Genomic DNA, 24,858 nt, shown 5'->3' on the forward strand with positions numbered 1-24,858 from the left:
CAGAGAATAACAGTGTTGGAAGCGAGATTGTCTTCTCTTGAGTCTCTATACCCGGCGAAGTGTAGTCCTAATCGCAAGATGATGCGAAAGGAGGCCGACCGATTCGCAAGTCCGCTCACGTTTTGCGAGACGAGGACGGCCTCAACAAATGCGGAGCTAATCGTAACAGGGGCTGTGTATGATTTTCCGGCTAGCTCAAATACAAGATGGTGCGCATTTGCGTAAGTAATGAGCTTAACGATGATATAGCCGTTTTTTCAAACGGGTGTTCGGGCAACGTTGGTTTATAGTACCTCAACTTTACTTTGTAGTGTATAGGCATGACTATATCTGACCTGTATAGACTTCACGTGTGAAATTTTGAATGATCAAAAGCGGCCTGGCATGAAATGCGTATGCCTGCAAAATGTGCATTAAAGTTTAAAGCAGAGAGCTGGGCTGCAGGGCGGATGCTGAAGACGTGAGAAATAATGGTTAACTTTGACTTGCCTTCTGATGAAATGTCTTTCTCTTTACTCCTGTGGGTACATCAAGAAAGCTTTATCTGCCCGATGCCTTATATGGTGCACATCAAACGTCTTTGCGTGATAGAATGTGCGTTGTCGGTTGTACTCAACGCGGACCTTGATGTTATGGAGATTGCATGAAAATGCCGGGTGTCGCGGTCACAAGTACGCATCTTCGATGACGTACTTTAGTGACCACAATGTGCTTATATCCGGTCTATATATATATATATATATATATATAATAGATATATATATATATATATATATATTAATATATATATTGTTACGTCCACAGTAAGGGTTTGGGGTTTATTTACAGAAGGCTTGGACGGCAAGACCGCACAGGACGAAGCTGCCGATAGATCTTCTCTTTCCCACCACACACACACTTCTTCGTCTTCTTAGTCCGGCACATACACGGCGTAATATTTCCCCCTTCGCAGACGAAGGCGCACCGCGCGTTTTAGGCATCGTCCCGCCGACTAAAATGTTTGAGGCGAGCCACATGGGTGACCTCAGTCTTTGTAGATTGTCTCCCACTATAGCTGTCAGTCGGGGCTATTCTATAGTCCACTGCACTGAGGCGCCTCAAGGACAACGAATGGGCCGTCGTAGTTTGCGAGGGAGTTTTTGGCACAAGCCACGCTTGCGCAAAGGCTTCCATACGAGCACGAGGTCTCCCGGTTCATAAGTGACGAGCCGGTGCTTGCTGTCGTAGCGGAGCTTCGATCGGTCTTGTGATGCTATGGTACGCAGGCGGGCAAGGACGGCGAGCTTCTTCAAGCGAGACAGAGAGTTGCGGCTAAAGAAGGATCGTCATTATCAGTGAACGAAAAGATAGTATCGAGGGTATAACGAGGGGGTCGAACATAAAGAAGAAAGAAAGGGCTGTAGTGGTGGTCTCGTGTTGGGCAGTATTGAAGGCATACGTGATGACGGTAAAACGTCCGTCCCAGTTCTTATGGTTGGACGCCACGTACATTGACAACATATTCACCAGTGTCCGGTTTGTTCGTTCGGTAAGGCCATTCGTCTGTGGATGGTAAGGCGTCGAGTCGAAGTTCTGAGCCACACATACGGAGGAGTTCTTCGACAACGTCTGCCGTAAACTGACGTCCGCGGTCACTTATGATGACGCGAGGAGGTCCGTGGCGCAGTATATCGAGTGCAGAAGGAAGGAGGAGACTTGCCCAGCAGTCGCAGATGGCAGGGCGGCCGTCTCGCAGTAGCGGGTAAGATAATCGGCGCACACTACAATCCATCTGTTGCCTTTCGATGAGCACGGAAAAGGGCCCACGAGGTCAATGCCAACTTGCTCAAATGGAGCACTGGGAGGTGCCACAGGCTGTAGGAGTCCGGCTGGAGCTGTCGTGACTGATTTGTGCGCCTGGCATTGGGTACAACCGGCCACGTACTGCTCAACTGACTGGCGCATGCGTGGCCAGTAAAGCGCTCCTGCGTACGATGGAGTGTTCGGGTCATTCCCATATGACCCGAAGTTGCGTCGTCGTGCATGGCGCGTAGAATAGAGGAACGTAGCGTAGCTGGAACCACCAGCAGAAAGCGGGAGCCCGTGGCCGAGAAGGTCTTCTTGTAAAGCAGTCCTTCACGAACGCAAAAGCGGCCTTCCGAAGTGGATGCTCGTGCGTCAGCAAATAACGGCTCCAAACTGACGTCCTTCCACCGCTCAATTTCAAATGTGGCCTTGTCCGGGACCAGTGGTGTCACTGACGCAATGAGGTGATCGAAATTGTCGGCATCGCAAACTGTCGTATCAAGCGGCATCCGCGAAAGGCAATCGGCGTCAGCGTGTTTCCTGCCGCTCTTGTACAATACCATAGAGTCGTACTCTTGCAAGCGTAGGGCCCAGCGTGCAAGACGGCCGGATGGATCGCGAAGGCTTACAAGCCAGCACAAGGAATGATGATCCGTGACCACTTGGAAGGGACGACCGTACAGGTATGAGCGGAATCGCTGTACAGCGAAGACGAGTGCCAGACATTCTTGCTCAGTCACTGTGTAATTGCGTTCCGGCTTACTTAAAGTTCTACTGGCATATGCAATGACGTGTTCCTTTTCATTGCAGCGCTGTACTAGAACTGCACCTATGCCAATTCCGCTGGCGTCAGTATGAACTTTAGTCACCGCAGACGGATCAAAGTGTCGGAGAATATGCTGCGACGTGAGTAGGAACTTCAGTTGGTTGAAGGAAGTCTCGCAGTCGTGTGGTCCATTCAAACTAGCTCCTTGACGAAGCAGGCTGGTCAAGTGGAAGGCAACGTCCGCAAAGGCAGGAATAAATCGGCGAAAATACGAGCACAGGCCTAAGAAGCTACGAAGCTCCTTCGTTGAGCGAGGTGGTTTAAACGCTTTCACGGCCGCTGTCTTGTTTGGGTCAGGCCTGATGCCATCTTTGTTGACGAGATGTCCAAGTACCAAGGTTTGTCGCTCCCCGAAACGACACTTCTTTGCATTAAGAACCAGGCCAGCGTTTCTAATACATTCCAGAACGACGTTCACTCGTTCTGGAATATTACGCCGTGTATGTGCCGGACTAAGAAGACGAAGAAGTGTGTGGTGGTGGGAAAGAAGAAGATCTCTCGGCAGCTTCGTCCTGTGCGGTCTTGCCGTCCAAGCCTTCCCGGAGAAGGGTCGTGGCTCTTTGTGATGCGGCCAAGAACTGCTGGGGGCTGGTTCCCAAGTGTCTGTGTCGTCAGGCATGATGGGCATGGAAGGAGGCAGGCCGGCGAGGCGACGACTTCGGCGAAGTCCGAAGGGTAGCGTTTCCGTCGTTGGTTGTCCTTACCCAGCACCTCCACCACTCTGTTACGTCCACAGTAAGGGTTTGGGGTTTATTTACAGAAGGCTTGGACGGCAAGACCGCACAGGACGAAGCTGCCGAGAGATCTTCTTCTTTTCCCACCACCACACCACTTCTTCGTCTTCTTAGTCCGGCACATACACGGCGTAATTATATATTAGATATATATATATATATATATATATATATATATATATATATATATATATATATATATATATATATATATATATGATGCACTCAGATATCTTACGGCTTAGCTGCTCAATCCTGTTCGTGCTTTGCGGTCTATTTCAAGTTCTTAATGGAGTTGTTTTTAAAATACGATAAGTGCCCACGGTGCTATTACGAGTAGAAATAGGAAAAGTCTACATACTCACTGTGTTTCACCACCAATCCATTAAAGCTTTCCGTTGTACATTTTATTACGTATTGAAGACATGGCAAACTACAGAGCACGACAGGATGAAAGACTACGTTGTTTTTGTACATCAAGGGGTTGTTCTTAATGTTTCAATCTTTCTCTCCTCATTCCAGCGCATTTCAGGATGACAGTTTCACAAGACAATGCGAGTAATTAATCTCTCGACATACGCCCACATACCTATTATCCACGTGCCCGTGTAGGTGCTCAAATGAGACGTTGGCTTCTCAAAGACGATAAGTTAGCCTTGCACAAAAGACGTCTTATCTCCTTGTGCTCAAATGTACTCCGACACTGCCGATATCCCCCTGCAACGTTTCAGCTAACGTTTCGTCTACGAAGAGGGATGAAAAAGCTCAAACGAACAGCCTCAGATTACACTGAAACACGCCAAAGAATCGAAGAATAAACAGGGGTGCAAGAGTGGCATACTACCCAACAAGTCAGCCCCTGAATTGGAGCGACAGCATTGGATAACGCGACTGTATTCGCATGAAGGAGGTCGTTAAATATTGGGTATCGTCAAACTCGTAATAAGTTCAAAATGTAAATAACGCGACAGAAAAAAGAAATAAGGGAAAACCTTGTGTGTGTGTGTGTGTGTGTGTGTGTGTGTGTGTGTGTGTGTGTGTGTGTGTGTGTGTGTGTGTGTTGTGTGTGTGTGTGTGTGTGTGTGTGTGTGTGTGTGTGTGTGTGTGTGTGTGGTGTGTGTGTGTGTGTGTGTGGTGTGGTGTGTGTGTGTGGTGGTGTGTGGTGTGTGTGTGGTGTGTGTGGTGTGTGTTTTGTGTGTTGTGGGTGTGTGCGCGCGCGCGCGCGCGCGCGCGCGTGTTGTTTTCAAAGACGTTTTGCGGAGATGTTGGCGCCGGCGACACCTGTTCACAGAAAATGAAGTTAACGAAGACGACATACACGAAAAAAGCAATAAAACTCACAGGCTCCCTATGTACTGGCCTAAGACGACTCGAAGGCGAAAGCCACCTTCTTTTTCTTCGCAGCCGATATATTGATCCTGCCCAGCCCCCATCCTAAAGCTTTCTGCATCTAATGCGGTTTTGCGCTGCCTCCAGGATTGGAGGCATTCCCTGTTTTTGCACTGCCTCCGTGATCGGTTCACCTTTGACATGGCGACGATGTCATGTGATGACGTCATCATGTGACATCCCGCCATGCGTAGTCATGGTGGCGTCATGATGAAGTCATAATGACGTCGCAATTCTTGTTAATATGTGACGTTACGATGACATCATCAGGTGCTGATGATTTTATTTTTCATCATCCGTGTTGACGCCGGCGCCGCGGGACGCTGACACCGCCGATGCAGGCGGTAATTTTCGCATTTGATGAAGCATCTAAGGCTTTCGCCGCAAAAACCTACTTCAAATCTAACTTAAAATTAGCTCGCATAAGTGTTACAGTTAAGCCGTAAGATACTTCACGTGAGCGTTATGAACCGTCACACGACGGCGCTAAGGTTGACGCAAAATACACTCCAGCCCTATAACAACACTAATATTCACGTAGAATACAGCCACACGGACATGGAATTTTGTGACACATAACCCTAGTCGTAAGTTCTTGTGCCGCCGGTGGTCAAAATAATCTTGAGCCCTCCACCAGAATGCGTGCTTCTAATGAGACGCGTGGTTGTTGCCCGTAAACAAAAAAAAAGAGAGAGAGAGAGAAAGAAAGACAAAAAAGTATTTGATTACATTAACTCTCAACCTTCTTCTTCAGGCAGCTGGCGTGATTGGTTTTTGAAAACATATCGTTATCTATCTTATCTACTTGCAGCACGGTGCCATCAGTTATATAGAGCGTAGCCAGGTATGAAAGGAATGAATCTTAAATAGTGCCATTGTGAGCATAAACGTAAAGCTAAAGCTTTTTTTGATCTGCACCATACTCGCGCCGTACAGCAATGTCCTATACAATGATTCATGCTTTATTTAATATAGGAGCACGCGGCGAACGCTTTTTTTAATGCTTTTTAGATGCCTCCGAATTCCTGACAAGTTCTGTTGTCCTTTTTATCCCCATATTTCACAAACAAGCTTTCGGGCATTTCGTTTTTGAATAGAATGCATCAAGAACAGCGAAGCACGCAACATACTTGAACAAACAATGATATGAGTATTGAGGTACAGACTTCGAACACCAATGTTGGCAGCTGAAAAGAACGCAGGCCAAAGAAAAGAGACGGACAGTGTGAGTGCATAGGCACAAATGGCACTGCGGCGCCGCTCTGCAGCTCGAGCAGTTCTGGATCCGTAAAAGCCTCGGCTTAGCATCGGCAGTCTAACAATACACTGTCAGCGGGATGTAAGGCTCCGACAGGGAAAGCTTTAGGATTCGCGTCTTCCAAGACACTTTGGAATTCGTGTTCGTCGAATAAGATCGTTTTAGACGTCGTGTCCTGCAGAAATTGGGAAATATTGTAAGAATTCAATGGAAGTGAATACGCGGACCGGCTCTCTGCTCGTTTTAAGAGCCGTGTTATTGAAGAAAATGAAAATCCCATTTCGAACGGCCCACTTTTTCGCCCGCTTTACGAAGAGAACATCGCGCACTGAACAATCGCGTCATACGGCAGTGCTTCACTTCATTCCTTATTCATCGTTATAGTGATAAAAGCCCGTCTGTCGCCGCTACAAATAACATCCATCGGGAAAAATAAAAACACGTGCGCCATTTTTTTTTCGCTTACGTGAAATGCGATAGAGACGGGAGAATTCTCATACGCTGAGCGTGCGAGCAATAGTCGCTTCTCGAAAGGAGAAAGACGAATCATATGCTGACTTCGTATGAGGCGGCCAAAACGTAACAATTCTTTTTTTAAACTCCGAAGCAACGCGTCCTCTTGAAAAACTGAAATGCAATCGGGCTGAACTTACTGCCCGATTTCAAACGCCGGAATTCTTACTTTCCGGGGAAGGAGCTAGCTCTGCACCAAAGTGGCTTTATTGATATAGCGGAGGGCTTTTTTTCGGTTGGGCTCCCTAAACGAAGCTGAGCTTAGAAAGCAAACCTCGAGACGGCGTGCTGCGAAACAGGCTAGAACTACATGCAAGTGTTGCCGTCTGTGGAGGATGCTCGTTCCGATACCAGATTTGCATATTCAGCGACGACACGCTTTTTCTTTTTCACGGTCACTCTGCATATATTTTCAGATAAATCGGTTCAAGTTTCGTTATAGAATTGAAAAATCCAAGTTTTTGTATTGCCAATTTACGCAAAAGACGGACGTCGTTTAAGACTTCCGCCTTCCTTACTTCGTTTGTCCATTGGTTCATTTAAGCCGAGAAGCCCAAGCATGTGGTTGGGCGGCGCAGGACTTGCGCAAACGTTTTTAACTCGTTTTGAGCCCGCAGCAATGCATGCTATTGCGTAAGACTTCGCATGTGCTACACTCGTCGTCCCAGCTGCTGGCTTATACGGTCCTCCATGAGGGAAAATGTGACATGAAATGCACGTTTCCTTGCGATCTTAACAGAAAAAGCTGTAATATGCAAGTACTGAACTTCTTGAAAAGTGAGGCCCTGTTGTAGGACCAGGACACCACCGTCAATGTAGAAAAAAATGCGTGTATGCGTAAGACACGCATGAAACGAGTCATTTACGCGTTTCCAGTTCAGCAGTTCTGACGACTTCGTCTTCATGTGAAATTTTGTTAGTCTTCTTTGTGTAAGCAACAATGAAATCCACGATGTAACTCGGGCCTGTTTTATGCCTTGGGCTTTATATAACTAAGGTGATTGTGCACGCAGCATAGCTTGAGACTACCCGAAATGCTGGAACACAGCTGCTCACGTAACATCATTTGGATGTCTGTTGACTGAAGGGAGGGGTACAATGGCTTGAACGAGCTTTGCGTACAACGTTTAGAGATTTTGTGACCGGCAAGCATTAGTGCTGGTTTCAAAGGACGTGGTTAAAACGAATGCAGTACAGAATAATGAAAATGTGTACTTTTTTGACGGCATACATTGCTCCCTGACAATATTCGCCTTTGCCTTCACTGACGCTTGATAACAACAAATTCTGTCCTTCAAAATGGCGTTACGCATTATATAGTTAATACGGCCGCTTGCTGACTACCAGCTGAGGAGGGGGAGAGAAGGAAAAGACGCTATTTCTGCAATAAAACTAAGTCTGCAACCACTGCTGCAACTATCACAAAGCACACGGCCAATGGCAGTGACGTCTCTGGAGTTGGCAGTCGCGTCTTTGTCCTCACTGATGGCCAGAACTTTATTTTCCTTTACAAACAGCCTTACCGCCTCTGTCCGGGAGAACAACACACGGATTGCTATGTGGCGAGAACTCCAAGAAAAAAGAATGCCCAGCACTTGCGAGTTGCATCGCTGTAGCCATAGGAGTAGCGAGCAAGGAGGGAAAACCAAAGAAGGGATCTGTTCTCGACAGGTCGAAGAAGACGCGAACTTTTACTTCGCTTACGTCAGCTGACAGAGACTGGCGGAAGCGTCGAAAAAAAAAATGCACGTGAAAGACACGGGGACCAGTAATGGCGAGAAGTGTATACGAAACGACTCGCGCTTATTGTGCCTGCGGGTGTCGTTTGGGGAAGATAACGGACCCTATACCACGGCCGGTTAGACCCATTCTTTGTTTATCGGGGAGACAAGACGTCTTCGTTTTGCATGCATACGGCCGCAAGCTGATGATAGGGAAGTTAGGCAGTGAGGCGAGAGAGGTAGAAGATGTAAGAGAAAAGCACGTTTAACTTCCCAGCGTAAGCGAGAGAAATAGAAGAAATGAAAAGATGGAGAGGATGAAAATTAAGGATGGCCACGGGAGCACTCACGCGTTTAAGCGTTGGTCATTGAGCTAGAGAGAGAAGGAGAGAGAGCGAGAGAATTGAAGAGGAAGGCTGGAAGGTTAGCCGGATATTAGCACCCGGTTTACTACTCCGCACTGAGGTGAGGATATAGGGGTTGGAAAGAGGGCACAGAGAGAAAGAGAAGAAAACACACATACGCAATGATAAAAAATATATAAAGAAAGGTTAAAAAACACTGGAAGGGCGTTGTAATTACAGTCGTTCAGAAAAGCCCGTGCATCGCAAGAAGCGCACGTCCTTCTTGTTCGGCGTTAAGTCATGTCGATCGCGTGGAATTCTCTCTTCCGCCAGAGGTCGCTCGTCCAACTTGTTGAGCGTGTTGCAGATGGATAGTCGCTGTGCACTGTACTGCGGGCAGTCGCACGAAATATGTGCGCTTGTTTCTTCATTGCCGCAGTGATCCCACGCTGCGGTGTCGGCCATCCCAATGCGTAACGCATAGGCGTTTGATAAGTGCGACCCCAACCATAGTCTACTAGAAGGAAGGAAGGAAGAAGCGGAAAGACAGGGAGGTTAGCCAGTTCTTAGACCGGCTGACTACCCTGTGCTGGGGAAGGGGGTAAGGGGAATAAAAGATGATAGAAGAGAGATGTTACAAAAAAAAAGAGAGCAAGAGAAGCAAAAAAAAGGAAAGTAGAATACGACATTGTTTAAAGTCTGTCTATAAGACCAGTTGTCCGCAAGAATCGCAACAACGCTTTCAACGCCTTCTGCGCTGAGGACGGGCTCGGCCAGTGTCCCAGAACCCTTTGTTCCGACAAAGGGTGATTATCAAGTCTATCTAACGCATCAGAAAGTCCTTGTCTTGGCGCATTAAAACGGGGACACTCACACAGAAGAGGGGCGATCGTTTCTTCGCAGCTGCAGTTATTGCATGTAGAGTTGTTGGCCATTCCGATCAGAAAGGAGTAAGCGTATGTGAAGGCCACGCCAAGCCACAGGCGGCGCACAAGCGTCTCCTCAGATGGAGATATTCCTGACCGAAGACGGAGCTGGAGATAGGGATCCAATCTGTGTAGACGAACGCTGGTGAATTCCGCCTAGTTCCACCGCGTAAGCGTGAGTTCACATGCCAGCGAACGAAGCCTTGTAGCTGCGTCGGTTGTGGATAAGGGTATTGGCGGCGAGGAGTTACGGAGTCGCCCTCTATCGGACGCGCCTCGACTGCGTGCAGGATGCCGACGGCGCGCGCCCCATAAGTTTTGCTGTCGGCGCTCTACAAAATCACCTCGTGGGAGCCCTCCGGGACATTTCTGTAGGTACTTTCGAAAAGAAATATGTTCTTTTCTATCAAAAGAATAATTTTCGACGAACAGAAAGCACAAGATAGTCTACAGTCGCTGTCTCTCTGTAGAAAACCGAGCACCCGCTTCACGCGGTCACCGCGTTGGAGACCCCTGAACCGGCTTCTTGCGTGAAAGGTAGTCACTCGCTGAGTGCGAAATATGTGAAATATCTCGTTAGAGTAGACTGCCTGTATACCAAATGGAGCATAACGGAAAGAAGCATCAAGCCAGCGATCGCACGGGTTCGCGACGACTGACGGTGCCTCTGCATGTATGAGCGTCTGCATGTATATGCTCGTACTGATGGTTTCGCTTTTGCTACGAGCGTGTTTTGGCACCGCGGTGTGAACATTAGGCCGCAAAATATGAGAATTTGTGAGTACACAAACTACCGTTACTCGGAAGCTATCAGAGCACTTCAAAAACAATTTCGTTACAACTACGGCTTCGGTGCGCATGGCAACTTTGTGATGTGCCGTCCCGACGATTCAGCTTTTTTTTTTTTTTTTAGGTCTAAATTCGTGTACGTTTCAATGTCATCTGACAAGTTGTTTCGCACTGCGTATTGATCGGCCTTCTCAGCGGGCAAATGCTGCTGCTTCTGTTTCTTTATTCAGTGCATTCGTTTCGTTTGGTGCTCACACAAAACGTGAGCAAATGCAACGCCTTTTTTTAATGCTCAATAATTATCGTTCCATTTGCATTCCATTTAACTTGCCGCTCTCTGTCATCTACAAATTCATAGACCAAAGCTTCACCACTTCCAGATTGCTGGTGGAAGGAGTAGTAGTCCACGAGACCGAGCATGTAGTAGCATGCAACGCTAAGGAAAAGAAAGAAAATACAGTAACGTTCGCTGGACTTGTTCTGCAAACGTCGGCTGTGAACTAGGACCCACGTGAACTTGAAATAGCGGTGAATAAAATAGAAGTTCATTGCAGCAACCAGCAGCCGCAAAACAGGATAGTAAATATTTGACGAGTACCCCAGCAAATTCGGCCGCAGTGTCGTGTCTAACGCCAACAGGGTGGCATCTTTCCCACGTAAATAAATGAGGCTCCAAGAAAATACATGGGGCTGGAGAGGACCAACGTCAGTTTGAGTGTGGCACAAATAAATTTGGGCTTTTTAGCACATAGTGTTTGCGTCAGGGGAACGCAAGCTTGACTGAAAAAATGTTATTGCCAACATAAATGCAGCACACAGCCGCAGCATTTGACTCTCTCGCTATCTATACGTCCACCAGCAAACGTCGCGTAGCTTATGAAGGCGAAACCCAGATGCCTCTTCAAACGGGAAGATTGACGGTCGCGGCGTCAAGTCGAGTGACGCAAAAAATAATTGTCACGTGATGACGTCATCAGGACGTCACAGGTCTCCTAAATTTGTAACTTCATTACGACATCACCATGACGTGACATAACGTGATATCACATGATGACGTATTCACACGACAAGGTCCCTTTGCATAGCCTCCGTGATCGGTGGGCCGATCACGGAGGCAACGCAAAACATTGAAAGCCCTAGATGCTTCATCAAACGGGAATATTGCCCATTGGCGTCCCGTGTCGGCGGCGTCAACACGAGTGATGCAAAAAATAATCGTCACGTGATGGCGTTATCATATGACGTCATCATGACGCCACAGATCGCCAGAATATGTAGCGTCATCATGACGTCACATAACGTGACGTCACATGATGACGTATTCAACGTCATGGTCGCTTTGCATTGCCTCCGTGATCGGACACGGAGGCCGTGCAAAACGGCATTAGGTGCAGAACGCTTTTGGAGGGGGGCGCGGGAGAATCAATACATCGACTGATAAGAAGAAGATCGCTTTCGCCTTCTAGTCATCTTTGACGAGTGCATAAGGGACCCTCTGCGTTTCTTAATTCAACGTATCTAAACGATGACTTGCGCATCTGTTGCCGATTTTGTGGACCCTGAGCACGGGGCCGACGATCTCTTGATCGTCGCACGGGAGGGTTCCGAGATGGTATCGCACGTGGTAAAAGGTAGCGCCTTTTCCATCCTGTGGCAGATAAGCATCATTTGCCGGCGGAAAGCGCGCGTGAGCCATCGTCTCAGTGCGCGCTGTCTGCTACTCACCGAACATCGCAGGCCCAACTAAGTAACGAGTCTTCGTCGCGGAAGAGCTTGTTGCACACAAAAGTCGTATCTGATGGCTACTTGCCGGTTCTTAGGTTTACAACCCATGCTTCACGCAGTTTCTTGTCCCGCGGTTACCGGTGTAGGCTGACACTGGGCTCCGTTGCGTCACCGAGCGGTACTGCGGCACCGAGCGGTAGAGCTCCATGTTCGTGGCCTTCGGAGGCAGCCACTTTATTAAAATGGTTTCAGTTGAATAGAAAATGCGAGAAAACTTCCGTATTTGAACAGACCGCAGCGCATGTGGTATTTGAAGCGCGTTTTCAAAGCACGCGGCAGCGCTCCACAAGCAGCCGACGCGGCCGCTGAGACCACGTGATCCTGCCAAGCACGTCACGCCGACGGCGGCGCCGGCGTTTCCAGTGGTGGACATCGCGGCCAATATCTCCGGAGAGGTCACCGGCATGTGCAGATCGGGCGGCCTCATCCGCACGGTCGTTACCGTATATACCACAATGACCCGGTATGCACTGATACGCTATGCTCGATCTCATGGCGGTGAAGGAGCCTTATGTCAGCAACTAACTGCTCATTAGGTCCATAACGAAATGGCGACATAAGACACTGAAAAGCTGCCTTGGAGTCAGAGAAATAGTCACATATATGCCATGTGGATCACCGTAAGCCACCGTCAAGCCAAACCTTCAAATCATGTGTAAGGGAAATTTCTTCCAGTCTGGCTTAGGATCACTGTCTACCTGCGCTTGCTCGCCCGAGCACTTTTTTGAAAGAGTTTTTCAGGTTAATTGTTAAGTTATGTGTTAAGCTATAATTTATTTATGGTTTCTGTACTTTCACTTTTCTGTCGTGATATACTTGATACATAGGCTATCTGAGTGCTGCGACGCTAGTTAGCTACAAAAAATAGTGTGAAACTCACGACTCTACTCTAATTGACTCTAACGACTCTAATTGAGCTATGGCGTGCCGCCGTAGCTCAATTGATAGGGCATCGGACGCGTTATTCGAATGTTGTAAGGTTCGGTTCCTGTCGGCGTCAAGTTATCTTTTTGTCCACTTTAATTTCTTCGCGTCTATATCCCAATTACTAGCACAACTAACATCCCCTCTACTTTCCTTGGCTTGATTGTCTGTTAGTTCTCATTAATATGGGATGCCTTCTCTCATGCGACATGCATGAACAGATCACGTTGTCACATGTTTACTGTGTATACACATAACATCGCTCTCGTAGATCGGTACTGTGTTTTGTTTTGTATGGAAAAGTTACATAGAGAGTGTGCCGTACTAGTTTCCCAACCTAACACATTACGTATGTCATTTACATAAAATTATAGCAGCAGGATGATGTGCAAATGACTGATAAATACGGAGGCAGCATGCGTGTCCATAAAATTTGAAACACTAATTAAATTTCTCTCGTTTTCAGATCAGCTTCGTCTTGAGGTGCGTCGCTTTCAACCCGCACTGGAATCTGCACTAAGAGGTAAATGAATGTAAAAAAAAGAAAAATCGCCTCGTACCTTAAAAAGTACATAATAAAACAAACCTCAAAGAACCTGGATTATTAATAATGTTTTGACTATTTCCTAAAGGTACCAGAAACAGATGACAAACAAGAAGTGAAATATGTATTCTTTCTCGAAAAACATCCGAGCACCGACTTTTCTTATAGTTTTCCTTGTATATGTTTATTATGACCTTGCAAGTGGGTTTACATGTTTCTCCAAGTTCTGGTAATCTAGTAAACGAAGCGTCCTTGCTTGCTAATGCATGGAGTTAATTGTTGTGTCATTCTGTTAAGCGCTTAATTCGCACCATTGGTGTTTTTATTATTAGTGGCGCGAGCGGCGAGTGACATTCTTGTTTATCTGCCAAGCACTTCCGGTCGAGCACTTACTTCCGGTTTTCTGAATATTCAAAAAGTGTGTTTTAAATATAAAAAAAAATAAAACAGGCAGGAACTCTGTGATTCTGGTTCAAATGAAGATTTATATTGTATACATATGATGTCGGAGCATAACTTTACTTTGGATAATGGTCAATTAATTGCCAGGATAATTAATGAACATTAATTTAATTAGTTAACTGAAAGAGCATGCAGCCGCTTTTCTTGTGGGCAGCTAGGATCGTTGCGGCACCTGGCGGAGCAGATCTGAACCTCACGCTTCTTTCTGCATGGCCTCTGAGATCAGCTTCGGCAGCGCGAGGAAACAGAATGTTAACCCAATGAATACACCAGGGTACACGAACGCCCAAGTGCGTCTGCCACTGTACCAGACACCAAAGTGAGGGATTAGGGTCGCCTCCATGTTTTTTTTTTTTTTTTACAAAGGCATCATGGCACATGTAAGCAATTTTTTTTTCTGCTGGTATTATCGGGTCTGACAACAGATCTACAGCACGGCTGGTGCTACGCGTTTCGTCCGAAGTCGCTGGGTCGCACGGGTGTGGACGCCCAAAACGCAGAGAATAAAAATGGTTAAAGCGTGGGTGTGATGACACTTTTCGGAAGAGCTCGAGTTTCCCTTTCGGGATGGGATGGTTCTCTGGAGGAAAGTTAACGCGCTTTAGCCGCGTGGCTCATTGTGCGGTGCCAGAGCCAGCTCGAAAACTGATATTCTCGTTACTTGCCTGTTACGAAGAAAGTGTAGGATTTCTCCAATTTGTGTTGACAGCGAGCGATTACGGTCGAAGTGTCAGCCAGTGAGCGATACGTTTTCTTTTTTTTTTCTTTGTTTGTCCGGTCATGCTCTAAGTTTAGGTTGTCTCCCGTCGTATTTGTAAACACAAGAAGAGACTGAGAAGCTTCGTTGTTGGTCTTGCGTTCAGACGGCAAACGGAAAAACAATATTGGTGTCTCTGCAGTTTCTTTATCTCTCAAGCGTTCCTGAGCGGCCCAAGAGCGCCGCAGCGGCAATATTTAAAGTCAAAGATACAATATACACAAACAGGCTTTCTGTCTACCGTTACCACGAAGTTTATTAATTTTTTTGAAAAGGGATGATAGCGGCAGGTAGTAATCGTTCTCCTCTAGCCTCCCCATTTCTTGGGGATCACTCCCGAGAACTTTTTGTGTGTGGTAGTCCGCATTTTTATTGTCCTCCATGTTCATACTACTGCCCTCTTCTTGTAGTATGATTATCTCCCGGTGGATTCGTCAGTACTTGCGTACTTGTGGATGCCTCCGTACTTGTGTGAGCTGCGCGTGCACGCAACTCACGCAAGTACGGACGCGTGACCCGTTAGAAACACACACACACACACACACACACGCACACACACACACACGTGTGTGTGTGTGTGTGTGTGTGTGTGTGTGTGTGTGTGTGTGTGTGTGTGTGTGTGTGTGTGTGTGTGTGTGTGTGTGTGTGTGTGTGTGTGTGTGTACGTGCGTTTGTGTCCGTGTGCGTCCGTGTGCGTGCGTGTGTGCGTGTTTCTAACGGGTCACGCTGAATTACCTTGAAATATTTAATGTGAAATGAACACTACATGACACCATAAGGCTTTCGTTGTCAGCACCGGGAATGTTTACCTTTTGCCATTAATTTGAATGTTTTCATTGAAAATAATTTCCTCCATTTCATCATTGGCGACACCTGTGCATAACATTACTAAGCACTTGAATGGGCTCAGCATGCCGTGGTCGCTGTGTTCACAGCAGCACGCCAGTTACGAGTGCAGTCGAGGGAGGCGCAGTACAGCCTGACGAAGGCGACGGCCGCGCTCAACCGCACGCGGGAGCTGTTCAAGCTGTCCCTGGACATCTACCAGAGGGGTGCCCCTTTGTTCCTAGATACGCTCACCATGGAATCAGCAGCAGGTGAGTCACATGCGTACCTGTATATACATGTGCCTATAGGTGACGAAATAGTCAGTAAGCACGTGCTTTTTCGGCAAGCCGGCAACAACTCACAATTTGTGGTCTGCGATAATATTCAATGCCCATATAATAGAGCACTCGTTCGGACTATTTGGTACCCCACAACTCATATATGATTGTGGGGGTACCAAATAGTCTATAACAAATACATATCATAGGATGTTACAAATAGCTGTTTGTAACAACGAATAGTTCAGAAAGTAAACAACCGAGCAAAGTTTTATTGTCATTGAATACATTACTTTATTACGTTACATTTCGACGTATGCACCCGGGTTTTCCGCACACTATCTGAACCTTTTAGGAGCCCTACTGAAACGTTCCGTATGCCAGGGGCGTAGCCAAGGGGGGGGGGGATTCAAACCCCCCCCCCCGAAATTTTTCAATTTTGCTTGCGCATATATACACGCACACATACAAACGCACGCACGAACATACATAAAGTATGGTTGAACCCCCCCCCCCCCCCCGAAAAAAATTTCTGGCTACGACCCTGCCGTATGCCACTCCAATAACTCCATATGTTTTCCGTATATTAACATATGTTTTCCATATATTTCCGTAAGATTCTTACGGAAACATACGGAATAATTGGAATGGCATACGGAACGTTTCAGTAGGGAACACACTGCACGGTTGTTCGTAGCATCCAAACTGGGACATTTGCAAACACCTCCGGCTATTGTGTTCAATGCTATTAAGATCACTTGGTTTTAACTTGTACACTTGCCCCTAAGCCCGTCCCTAAAGAAAAAAGTCTCAGAGGGTTAGATCACGGCCGCGTGAAGGCCATTCTGTCGGTCCCCGGCTGCCAATCCATCTGCCGGGAAAATTGTCATAAGCTATGCTCTCACTGGAATTGCGAAGATATTAGTCAACAGTATTACGATGCAACCTCTGAAATTATAAATGGCATACATCATATTAGTCAACAGTATTACGCGCCAGTTAGAGCTGACGATTGTCTGTAGGGGAATCTAAATTAAAAATAAATACTGATCTTACAACCACCCTGATATATTGAGTGCGAAATCTTTAGACGACGAACAAACACGCAGAACGAAAGTCACAAGCGCCCATACCTTTCGTTTTGTGTGCTTGTGGTCGTCCGAAAATTCTGGCTAGAAATTTAGGAGCACCTTTTCCAAGGTATTGTGCACCATGCAGACAATCAAAGCGACGGAGTCAGTGCATGCGTCCTGGAGGGCACAGTAAGCAGCAGTGCAAGCGCACGAGTCGGCGGGCATTACAAGGGATATGTTCTTGAGAACCCTTTGTATGTGCCGTAAGATGAAATCTGTGGCTGCAAAAACAGCGAAACGGTATTCTCTGGTATGAGACCCTTCTGCCAGCGCCTGCGTGATACGAGAGCAGGAACATTTACGAAAGCCTGCTCATTAATCTTTTTTTTTTGATTGCCAATATACGATGCACTTCACTACAACAATATCTTCGGTACGACCTCTACGAGAGGGATTGAACGAGTGTTTCTTGAAATAAGTGCTCCTGAATGCAACCATATTTTAGACGCTGTGCAAATGAAGGAAGGTTTTTTGCTATATCTTACTGCTTACATCATACGCCGTTCTTATAATCATACCGTCGCTCTGGCTGCTGTAGTTCAATGGCAACACCGGCTACAAAGATGAGCCTCCGTTAACTGTATACACACAGCTAAGCGCGGCAATTCTTATCGCAGCTCTGCTCCCCATCATTCGGCTCGGAAACTGGGCTTTCGATTTCCCGCCATCACGAGTCAGCTCGGACTTCATGAAGACACCGCGTTCTTCCGAAGAGTTCCTGGAGGATTTCTCGGATTTTTGCATCTTGGAGTTATCGACGCCACGGTAAGCGCAATGAGCGTGATCTTCACATCGCTTTCATTAGCCTTTCAATCATTAAACATCAAATCACTACCCTCGCGATATCGATTCGAAGCTTTAAAAATTTTTATGCAGTTAACTCCTCCTCCAGCATTTCTGACGGTAACTTCATCACATTTGCTAAGCTGTACCTGTAGTTCCCATGCCTTGAACGTAACACCTTTCTTTGCTCTTACTAATACATTTAAATACAGTTTCTTTTCGCGTACAATAGAGCTTTGGAAGTGTCTGCCCGGTAACATTCGCTCCTTACCACAAAAAGATAGTTTAGGTACTACTAAAGAGCATCTCACTGACATGTAAACTACTTCATTTTTATTATTGTTGTCTTGTATGTGTTTGTTTTACCATTAGTAGTGTTTTCTTGCATTTTTTTTTTTGTTTGTCGTCTTACCAGCATTATATAATGTTCCCATTCCCGTTATGACCTTCAATAGGGCTACACTATACGTAAATAAATAAATAAAATGAATGTTTGTCGCTGAAAGTCCACCAATATAGGCCGCCTTCCCCAAGAGGAAGCACGTGATCTTTTATGTTCTAATTACACATAGCAACTGAACTACGACGTGAATGTAGAATTATTTTGACAGATGTCTCCGGTAGGCCTCATATCGGTCACTTTCTTTAGACGTGACATATATACATAAATAAGATATGCTGACGAATATTTGCTAAGCGCATCTTCTGATGGGACCGATATACCTGCGAGTTCATATGTATTCACCTTCTAAAGCCGTTGCGACAACTCAACTATAATGAAGCGACACGAAGGCCTTTACCGAAAGGGTCAGGACTCGTAGCAGAACTTTTTATTTACAGCATGAAAGCCTGAGGACTCGTAGCAGAACTTTTTATTTACAGCATGAAAACAAAAACACTATCTGTTACTGCAGTGTAACTGCTGCAGTATATTATTGCGGTACACTCGCCGCGTAATTGTTGCGAGTAGAAGGAGGCCATCTTGGCAAGCAGACGATCCAGTCCTGCCTGTTCGCATAGCGATCGTCATTGCACATATCGCGATATGTGACGTCTCCCGGGTATCTGCTTAGGTTTTAAAGTTTTACCTGGATGAATATGCTCCATAGATGGGGAGAAATATCACTTCCAACGTTAGTGCTATCTACCGTCATCGCTTGCAGTAACGAGAAATGATTTCCTCGCGCCTTCAAGATCAATATGAGAGCCGGCAGGAGGACGTTTGCTTTCCATCTATTTGCCTTACTTATAAAAGAGAGTGAGAAAGAGTTCTTTCTTGAAAAGCATAATGGTTGACTGCCCTATTTGCAAGCAAGTATATTTTACCTGGAGTTGGCTTGCAGAAAATGACCGAGAAGCTGTACCGATAAAGCCTTAATGGTAAGTAGGAATAGTATTGTGAAAAAAAAAAAATGTTCGATAGCATGGTAAAGAATTGTTTGTGTTTGGTAGCGAGCCGCCTTAAGCGATACATTAGTGCACAGTATATGTATTTTTGTATATGCGCAGTAGTCACTGGGAAGCCGTAAGTAGTTTATATTTAACGGTCCGAGCGTCCTACAGCTAGAAGGATAAGAAGTGAAACAGGACAACCTAGAGTTTTTTATTGCCCGATTCTCAGCCAATACCCCAGGATGGTTGTGAGCCGGACATTTTAGGATCTACATCTACATCCACGTCTACATATGTATCTTGTGTGCAGTTAATAAGCGCAGTTTCATTGCATATTCTGTCGGGAAATCCGGAAGCTTGCATCGCGTTTTCTTGAGTACACCTGTAAGTGCAGTTTTCTTACATTTTATATTTCGTTTGTGCGCGTGGGAGAAAAGAGGTAACTATCGTTAAGAATAATATTTCACTCATATCAGTGGTGCTGTCCTTTCAGTCTGCCGAACAACTTTCGTCACCGAAAGCAAAGAGAAAAGAAGGAAACGCTGCGTCGCTGTAGATGAACCGGTAGCCTAAACGCGCGCGGACCTTCCAAGGGCCGCGTGAGTGATACCAGACAGAGCGTTGACTTTGTCGATTCATTCACGGTATTAAGCAATCGCACGACAGACGGAATGTCGCTAAACATGGAGGGAAAGTCCGGCGCTAAGCATGATTTCGGAAACCAGATCTGGAGGTGCTAGAAATCACGAATAATATATTAAACTATAGCTGGTGCTCATACTGGCTAGTCTAAAAAGATTCTAAGTTCACGTGCACAGACACAGCGGCGTGTAGTCTGCTTCTTCTTTCATCTGTTCGTCTATTATCGTTGCCTTGGGTGGCTCGAAACGACTGCTTTCTTCGGATAAGAGCGGTATAGGAAACCGATGACGGCGGTTAAGTATTCAGATCCCGGGGAGAAAGGCGGCGTTGGCCGCAACGGCTGTCACCGCAAGCTCGTTGTACGCATGCGGGTGGCGTCAGCTGTAACGGCCGGTCGCTTTCGTATCGTACAGTGAGTCAGTTCAGCGCCAGATGAACGAATGAAATTTTTTTATTTTGTTTTGTTGTTTCTTCCCTGTTGCTGTTATTATCTACCTTCTTATCAAAAACATGTATTTATTATCTTCTCTCTTCTTTGCAGAAAGCCGGAAGAATGCAGAATCAGCTCAAAGTGTTTCGACCTCATGACGGATCCTTATACAGATGGATACTGGCTAACGCACGAATTATTCTACGCACTAATCGCATACGTCGTAAGTGCACGCATGCGTCCTTAAGATTATAATCTCAAGCATCAGTATTCCGGTTTATAAAGAGTGTGACGAAATGATGTTGCCAGACTTGCATGGAAGTTTTGTGTGCGCGCGTGCGTGTGCGCGCGCGCGCTTGTGTGTGTGTGTGTGTGTGTGTGTGTGTGTGTGTGTGTGTGTGTGTGTGTGTGTGTGTGTGTGTGTGTGTGTGTGTGTGTGCGCGCGTGTGTGTGTGTGTTTGTTTTGTGTGTGTGTGTTCTGCAGACTGTATGCCTTCAGGTAGCGTGCGAGGGATTATTGGTCAGCTGCCAGCTCGTATACAGATCACGTGCTACTACACGTCAACAAGAAAAAAACTGTTCCACACCACACAGGCCGTCATGGCTACGAGCGGCGCTGACCAACACTCCCATGGTTTAAATGCTCAGATATAACCGATAACGTGCAAGGTGGGACGACCGCCGCCGTAGCTCGATTGGTAGAACATTTTACGAGTTATTCGAAGGTTGCAGATTCGGTCCCTGCTGGCAGCAATTTGTCTTTTCGTCCATTTGCATTTCTTCACATTTATATCTTAATTACAACAAATAACGTCCCCTATAGTTCCCTTGGCTTGATTGTTTGTTGGTTCTCTAAAAAGCTCGCAGTAAGGAAGACAATATATATATATATATATATATATATATATATATATATATATATATATATATATATATATATATATATTATAAAGATGTTTATTGGCGGACACTCGGCGAAGATGGACAGCGACAGTCAAGGCGGGGCCGACTCTGCGCGAGCTGCGCTCTGTCCGAAGAGGGCAACCCACTAGAAGGGGCCGGAGAGGACGACCCACTTCAGAGTTCCAATAAGCTTCGCTACAATTACTCCGGGGGCGAAAAGGGAGCCGCCTAGGCGACCTAACAACTTGTCACAATGAGCGGGTCATGGTACGCCTTGAGGCGCTCCACGTTTACAATGTCGCGCCCTCGACGGCGCATGTCCGAGGATGGATCGATTGGTTCGATCAGATAGTTTACAGGGGATGTGCGTTCAACAACACGGTAGGGGCCTTCGTATTTCGGCAGTAGTTTTGAAGAGAGGCCAGGTGCAGTGGTAGGGATCGAGAGCCATACGAGCGCTCCAGGGAGGAACGTCGGCTCAGAAGTGATTCTGTCACCGCTAATGCTCCTCTGCCGCTCTTGGTCATGCGTAGTGAAGGTCTTGGCAAGTTCGCGACATTCTTCAGCAAGTCGGGCGGTAGCAGAAATCGGCGCACACTCAGACCGATCCGGCTTGTATGGAAGGATTGTGTCGATTGTGTGCGAGGGGTGCCTGCCATACAATAAGAAAAAGGGAGAAAAACCAGTGGTGCTCTGAGCGGCGGTATTGTAGGCGTAGGTGACGAAGGGCAGAATGGCATCCCAGTTGGTGTGATCGGCGGCTACGTACATGGAGAGCATGTCGCCGAGCGTACGGTTAAAGCGTTCGGTGAGGCCATTCGTCTGCGGGTGGTAAGCAGTAGTTTTGCGGTGAACAACGTTGCACTCTTTTAGAATGGCTTCGACGACTTCCGACAAGAAGACACGGCCTCGATCGCTGAGTAGCTCCTGAGGTGGACCGTGACGTAGCATGAATCGGTGGAGCAGGAAGGAGGCCACATCGCGCGCTGTAGCCGCTGGGAGGGCGGCAGTTTCGGCGTATCGCGTGAGGTGGTCTACAGCGACGATGGCCCAGCGGTTACCAGCAGACGTCAGAGGAAGTGGTCCATACAAATCGATGCCAACACGCCCAAACGGCCGGTCAGGGCAAGGTAGAGGTTGCAGACCTGCCGGCGACAGGTGCGTTGAAGTTTTGCGGCGCTGACAATCGATGCAGGAGCGAACGAACTTCTGCACGTAGCGGTACATCCCTCGCCAAAAGTACCGTTGGCGGATGCGGTGGTAAGTTTTCGATACCCCAGAATGCGCACACTGCGGATCAGCGTGGAACGATTCGCATATGTCAGAACGCAGACTTCGGGGTATTACTAGTAGCCACTGGCGGCCGTCGCCGCTGTAATTGCGTCGGTGGAGGAGGTCGTCGCGAACGGCGAAATGGTGGGCTTGACGACGCAACGCGCGAGTGGATGGTGTTGCCGATGGATCAGTCAGCAAGTCCATCAGTGAGGCAATCCAGCGATCCTTGCGCTGTTCGGTAGCGATTGTCTGAATGTCGATGGAAGAAACGGCAAGGGGAGACACTGAGCCGTGGGCATTGTCGTCAGGCAAGGGAGAGCGCGACAGGGCGTCGGCGTCAGCATGCTGGCGTCCGTTGCGGTACAGTACGCGGATGTCGTAGTCTTGCAGGCGAAGTGCCCAACGGGCGAGACGGCCTGAGGGATCTTTCAATGACGACAACCAGCACAGCGCATGATGGTCGGTGACGACATCAAACGGGCGACCATACAAATAAGGTCGGAACTTCGTAAGGGCCCAGATGATGGCCAGGCATTCTTTCTCCGTGACGGTGTAATTGGTCTCGGCTTTAGTAAGCGTGCGACTTGCATATGCCACGACATATTCCGGGAACCCAGGTTTGCGCTGTGCAAGGACAGCGCCGAGGCCAACACCGCTGGCGTCCGTGTGTACCTCTGTAGGGGCCGTAGGGTCGTAGTGGCGTAGTATCGGAGGAGACGTCAACAAACGACGGAGCTTCGCGAAAGCGGCGTCGCACTCTGACGACCACGTATTGAGAGGCCCGTTGCTGCCAAGGAGCTTTGTCAGCGGCGATATGATAGTCGCGAAGTTTCGTATGAAGCGTCGAAAGTAGGAGCATAGTCCTACAAAACTGCGCAGTTCTTTGACGGACGTAGGTTTGGGGTACTCTGTCACGGCCCGAAGCTTGGCTGGATCGGGGAGAATTCCGTCCTTGGACACGACGTAGCCTAGTATTGTCAGCTGCCGTGCTGCAAATCGGCACTTCTTTAGGTTCAGTTGTAGCCCGGCGTCGCTCAAACGCGTCAAAACAAGTCTGAGGCGTTGAAGATGCGTGGAGAAGTCCGGGGCGAAAACGACGACGTCGTCGAGGTAGCACAGGCACGTGTGCCATTTCAAGTTGCGCAGAACGGAATCCATCATGCGCTCAAAGGTCGCGGGCGCATTACACAGCCCAAACGGCATGACGTTGAATTCGTACAAGCCGTCGGGTGTGACAAACGCTGTCTTCGGTCGAGCGTCATCAGCCATGGGGACTTGCCAGTACCCTGAGCGCAAATCGAGCGACGAAAAGAATTCTGCTCCTTGCAGGCTGTCAATGGCGTCGTCTATTCGAGGGAGGGGATAAACGTCCTTACGGGTGATCTTATTGAGTCGGCGGTAGTCCACGCAGAACCGCACAGAGCCGTCCTTCTTCGCAACGAGAACGACAGGGGACGCCCACGGGCTGTTTGAGGGTCGAATAACATCGCGGCGAAGCATGTCTTCGACTTGCTCGTTAATTACACGACGCTCTGCTGAGATACGCGATATGGACGTTGCCGCAGCGGTGGTTGGGCGCCAGTGTCGATGTGATGCGTGACAGCAGACGTGCGGCCGAGAGAAGTTTGCGCGACATCGAACGAAGAACGAATTCTTCCAACAGGCAGAGAAGCTGGGAACGCTGGACCGACGTAAGGTTGTCAGCAATTGAGGAAGCAAATACATCAGCGGGTGACGAGTCAGATGTGGAAACAGCACTGAGCGTACGGGAGCTGGCACAGTGCGTGTCACCCGGTGCGTCCATAACTTGTGCGTCTTCGAGGGCCTCCGCTCGGCCGAGACATTCCCCTCGCACCAACCTAACAATGTACGGGGATGGGTTCGTAACGAAAATATCGGTGTCGCCCTGAGTGACTTGCACGGTCGCAAATGGCACCAGCAAACCTTTCCTGGTGAAAACGCGGTCAGAGGGGGAAAGAAGTGCAACGGTGTCGGAGAGACCGGTGCAATAGACGGACACAGCCGTTGACGAGTTTGCAGGAACTGTGGTGTCGTCTTTGACGAGTACTTTGGTCGCAGCCGATAGGACTGTTCGCCGGCGTCAAATTGGAGAATGGTGAGAGCTCTATTTCGGCTGGTGCGCAACGAATTACGGCGTCGTGGCGAGCGAGAAAATCCCAACCCAGGATGACGTCGTGAGAGCATGAAGAAATTATGATGAATTCGACGGCGTACAGAGCGTCCTGAATGATGACACGGGCTGTACACACCGCTGTCGGGTGAATGCTTTGGGCGCTGGCTGTACGGAGGGAGAGCCCGGAAAGCGGCGTCGTCACTTTTCGTAGTAGTCGGCTAAATTTAGCGTCCATAACGGATACGGCAGCTCCAGAGTCCACAAGGGCCAATGTGCGCACGCCATCTACAAACACGTCTACTA

General features: G+C 47.7%; 1 protein-coding gene across 1 annotated transcript in view; it reads left to right on the forward strand.

The window, feature by feature from the left end:
- LOC119386194 (uncharacterized) overlaps nucleotides 1-24,858 on the forward strand; it is a 102,418-nt gene that overhangs the window by 65,663 nt on the left and 11,897 nt on the right. Inside the window, exons 4-7 of the mRNA XM_037653531.2 lie at nucleotides 13,461-13,517; nucleotides 15,693-15,854; nucleotides 17,614-17,761; nucleotides 20,355-20,466. Coding sequence (XP_037509459.1) covers nucleotides 13,461-13,517; nucleotides 15,693-15,854; nucleotides 17,614-17,761; nucleotides 20,355-20,466 — 479 coding nt within the window. The remainder of the gene's footprint in view (nucleotides 1-13,460; nucleotides 13,518-15,692; nucleotides 15,855-17,613; nucleotides 17,762-20,354; nucleotides 20,467-24,858) is intronic.

Source organism: Rhipicephalus sanguineus, chromosome 3 (assembly GCF_013339695.2).
Source record: "Rhipicephalus sanguineus isolate Rsan-2018 chromosome 3, BIME_Rsan_1.4, whole genome shotgun sequence".
NCBI lineage: Eukaryota > Metazoa > Arthropoda > Arachnida > Ixodida > Ixodidae > Rhipicephalus > Rhipicephalus sanguineus.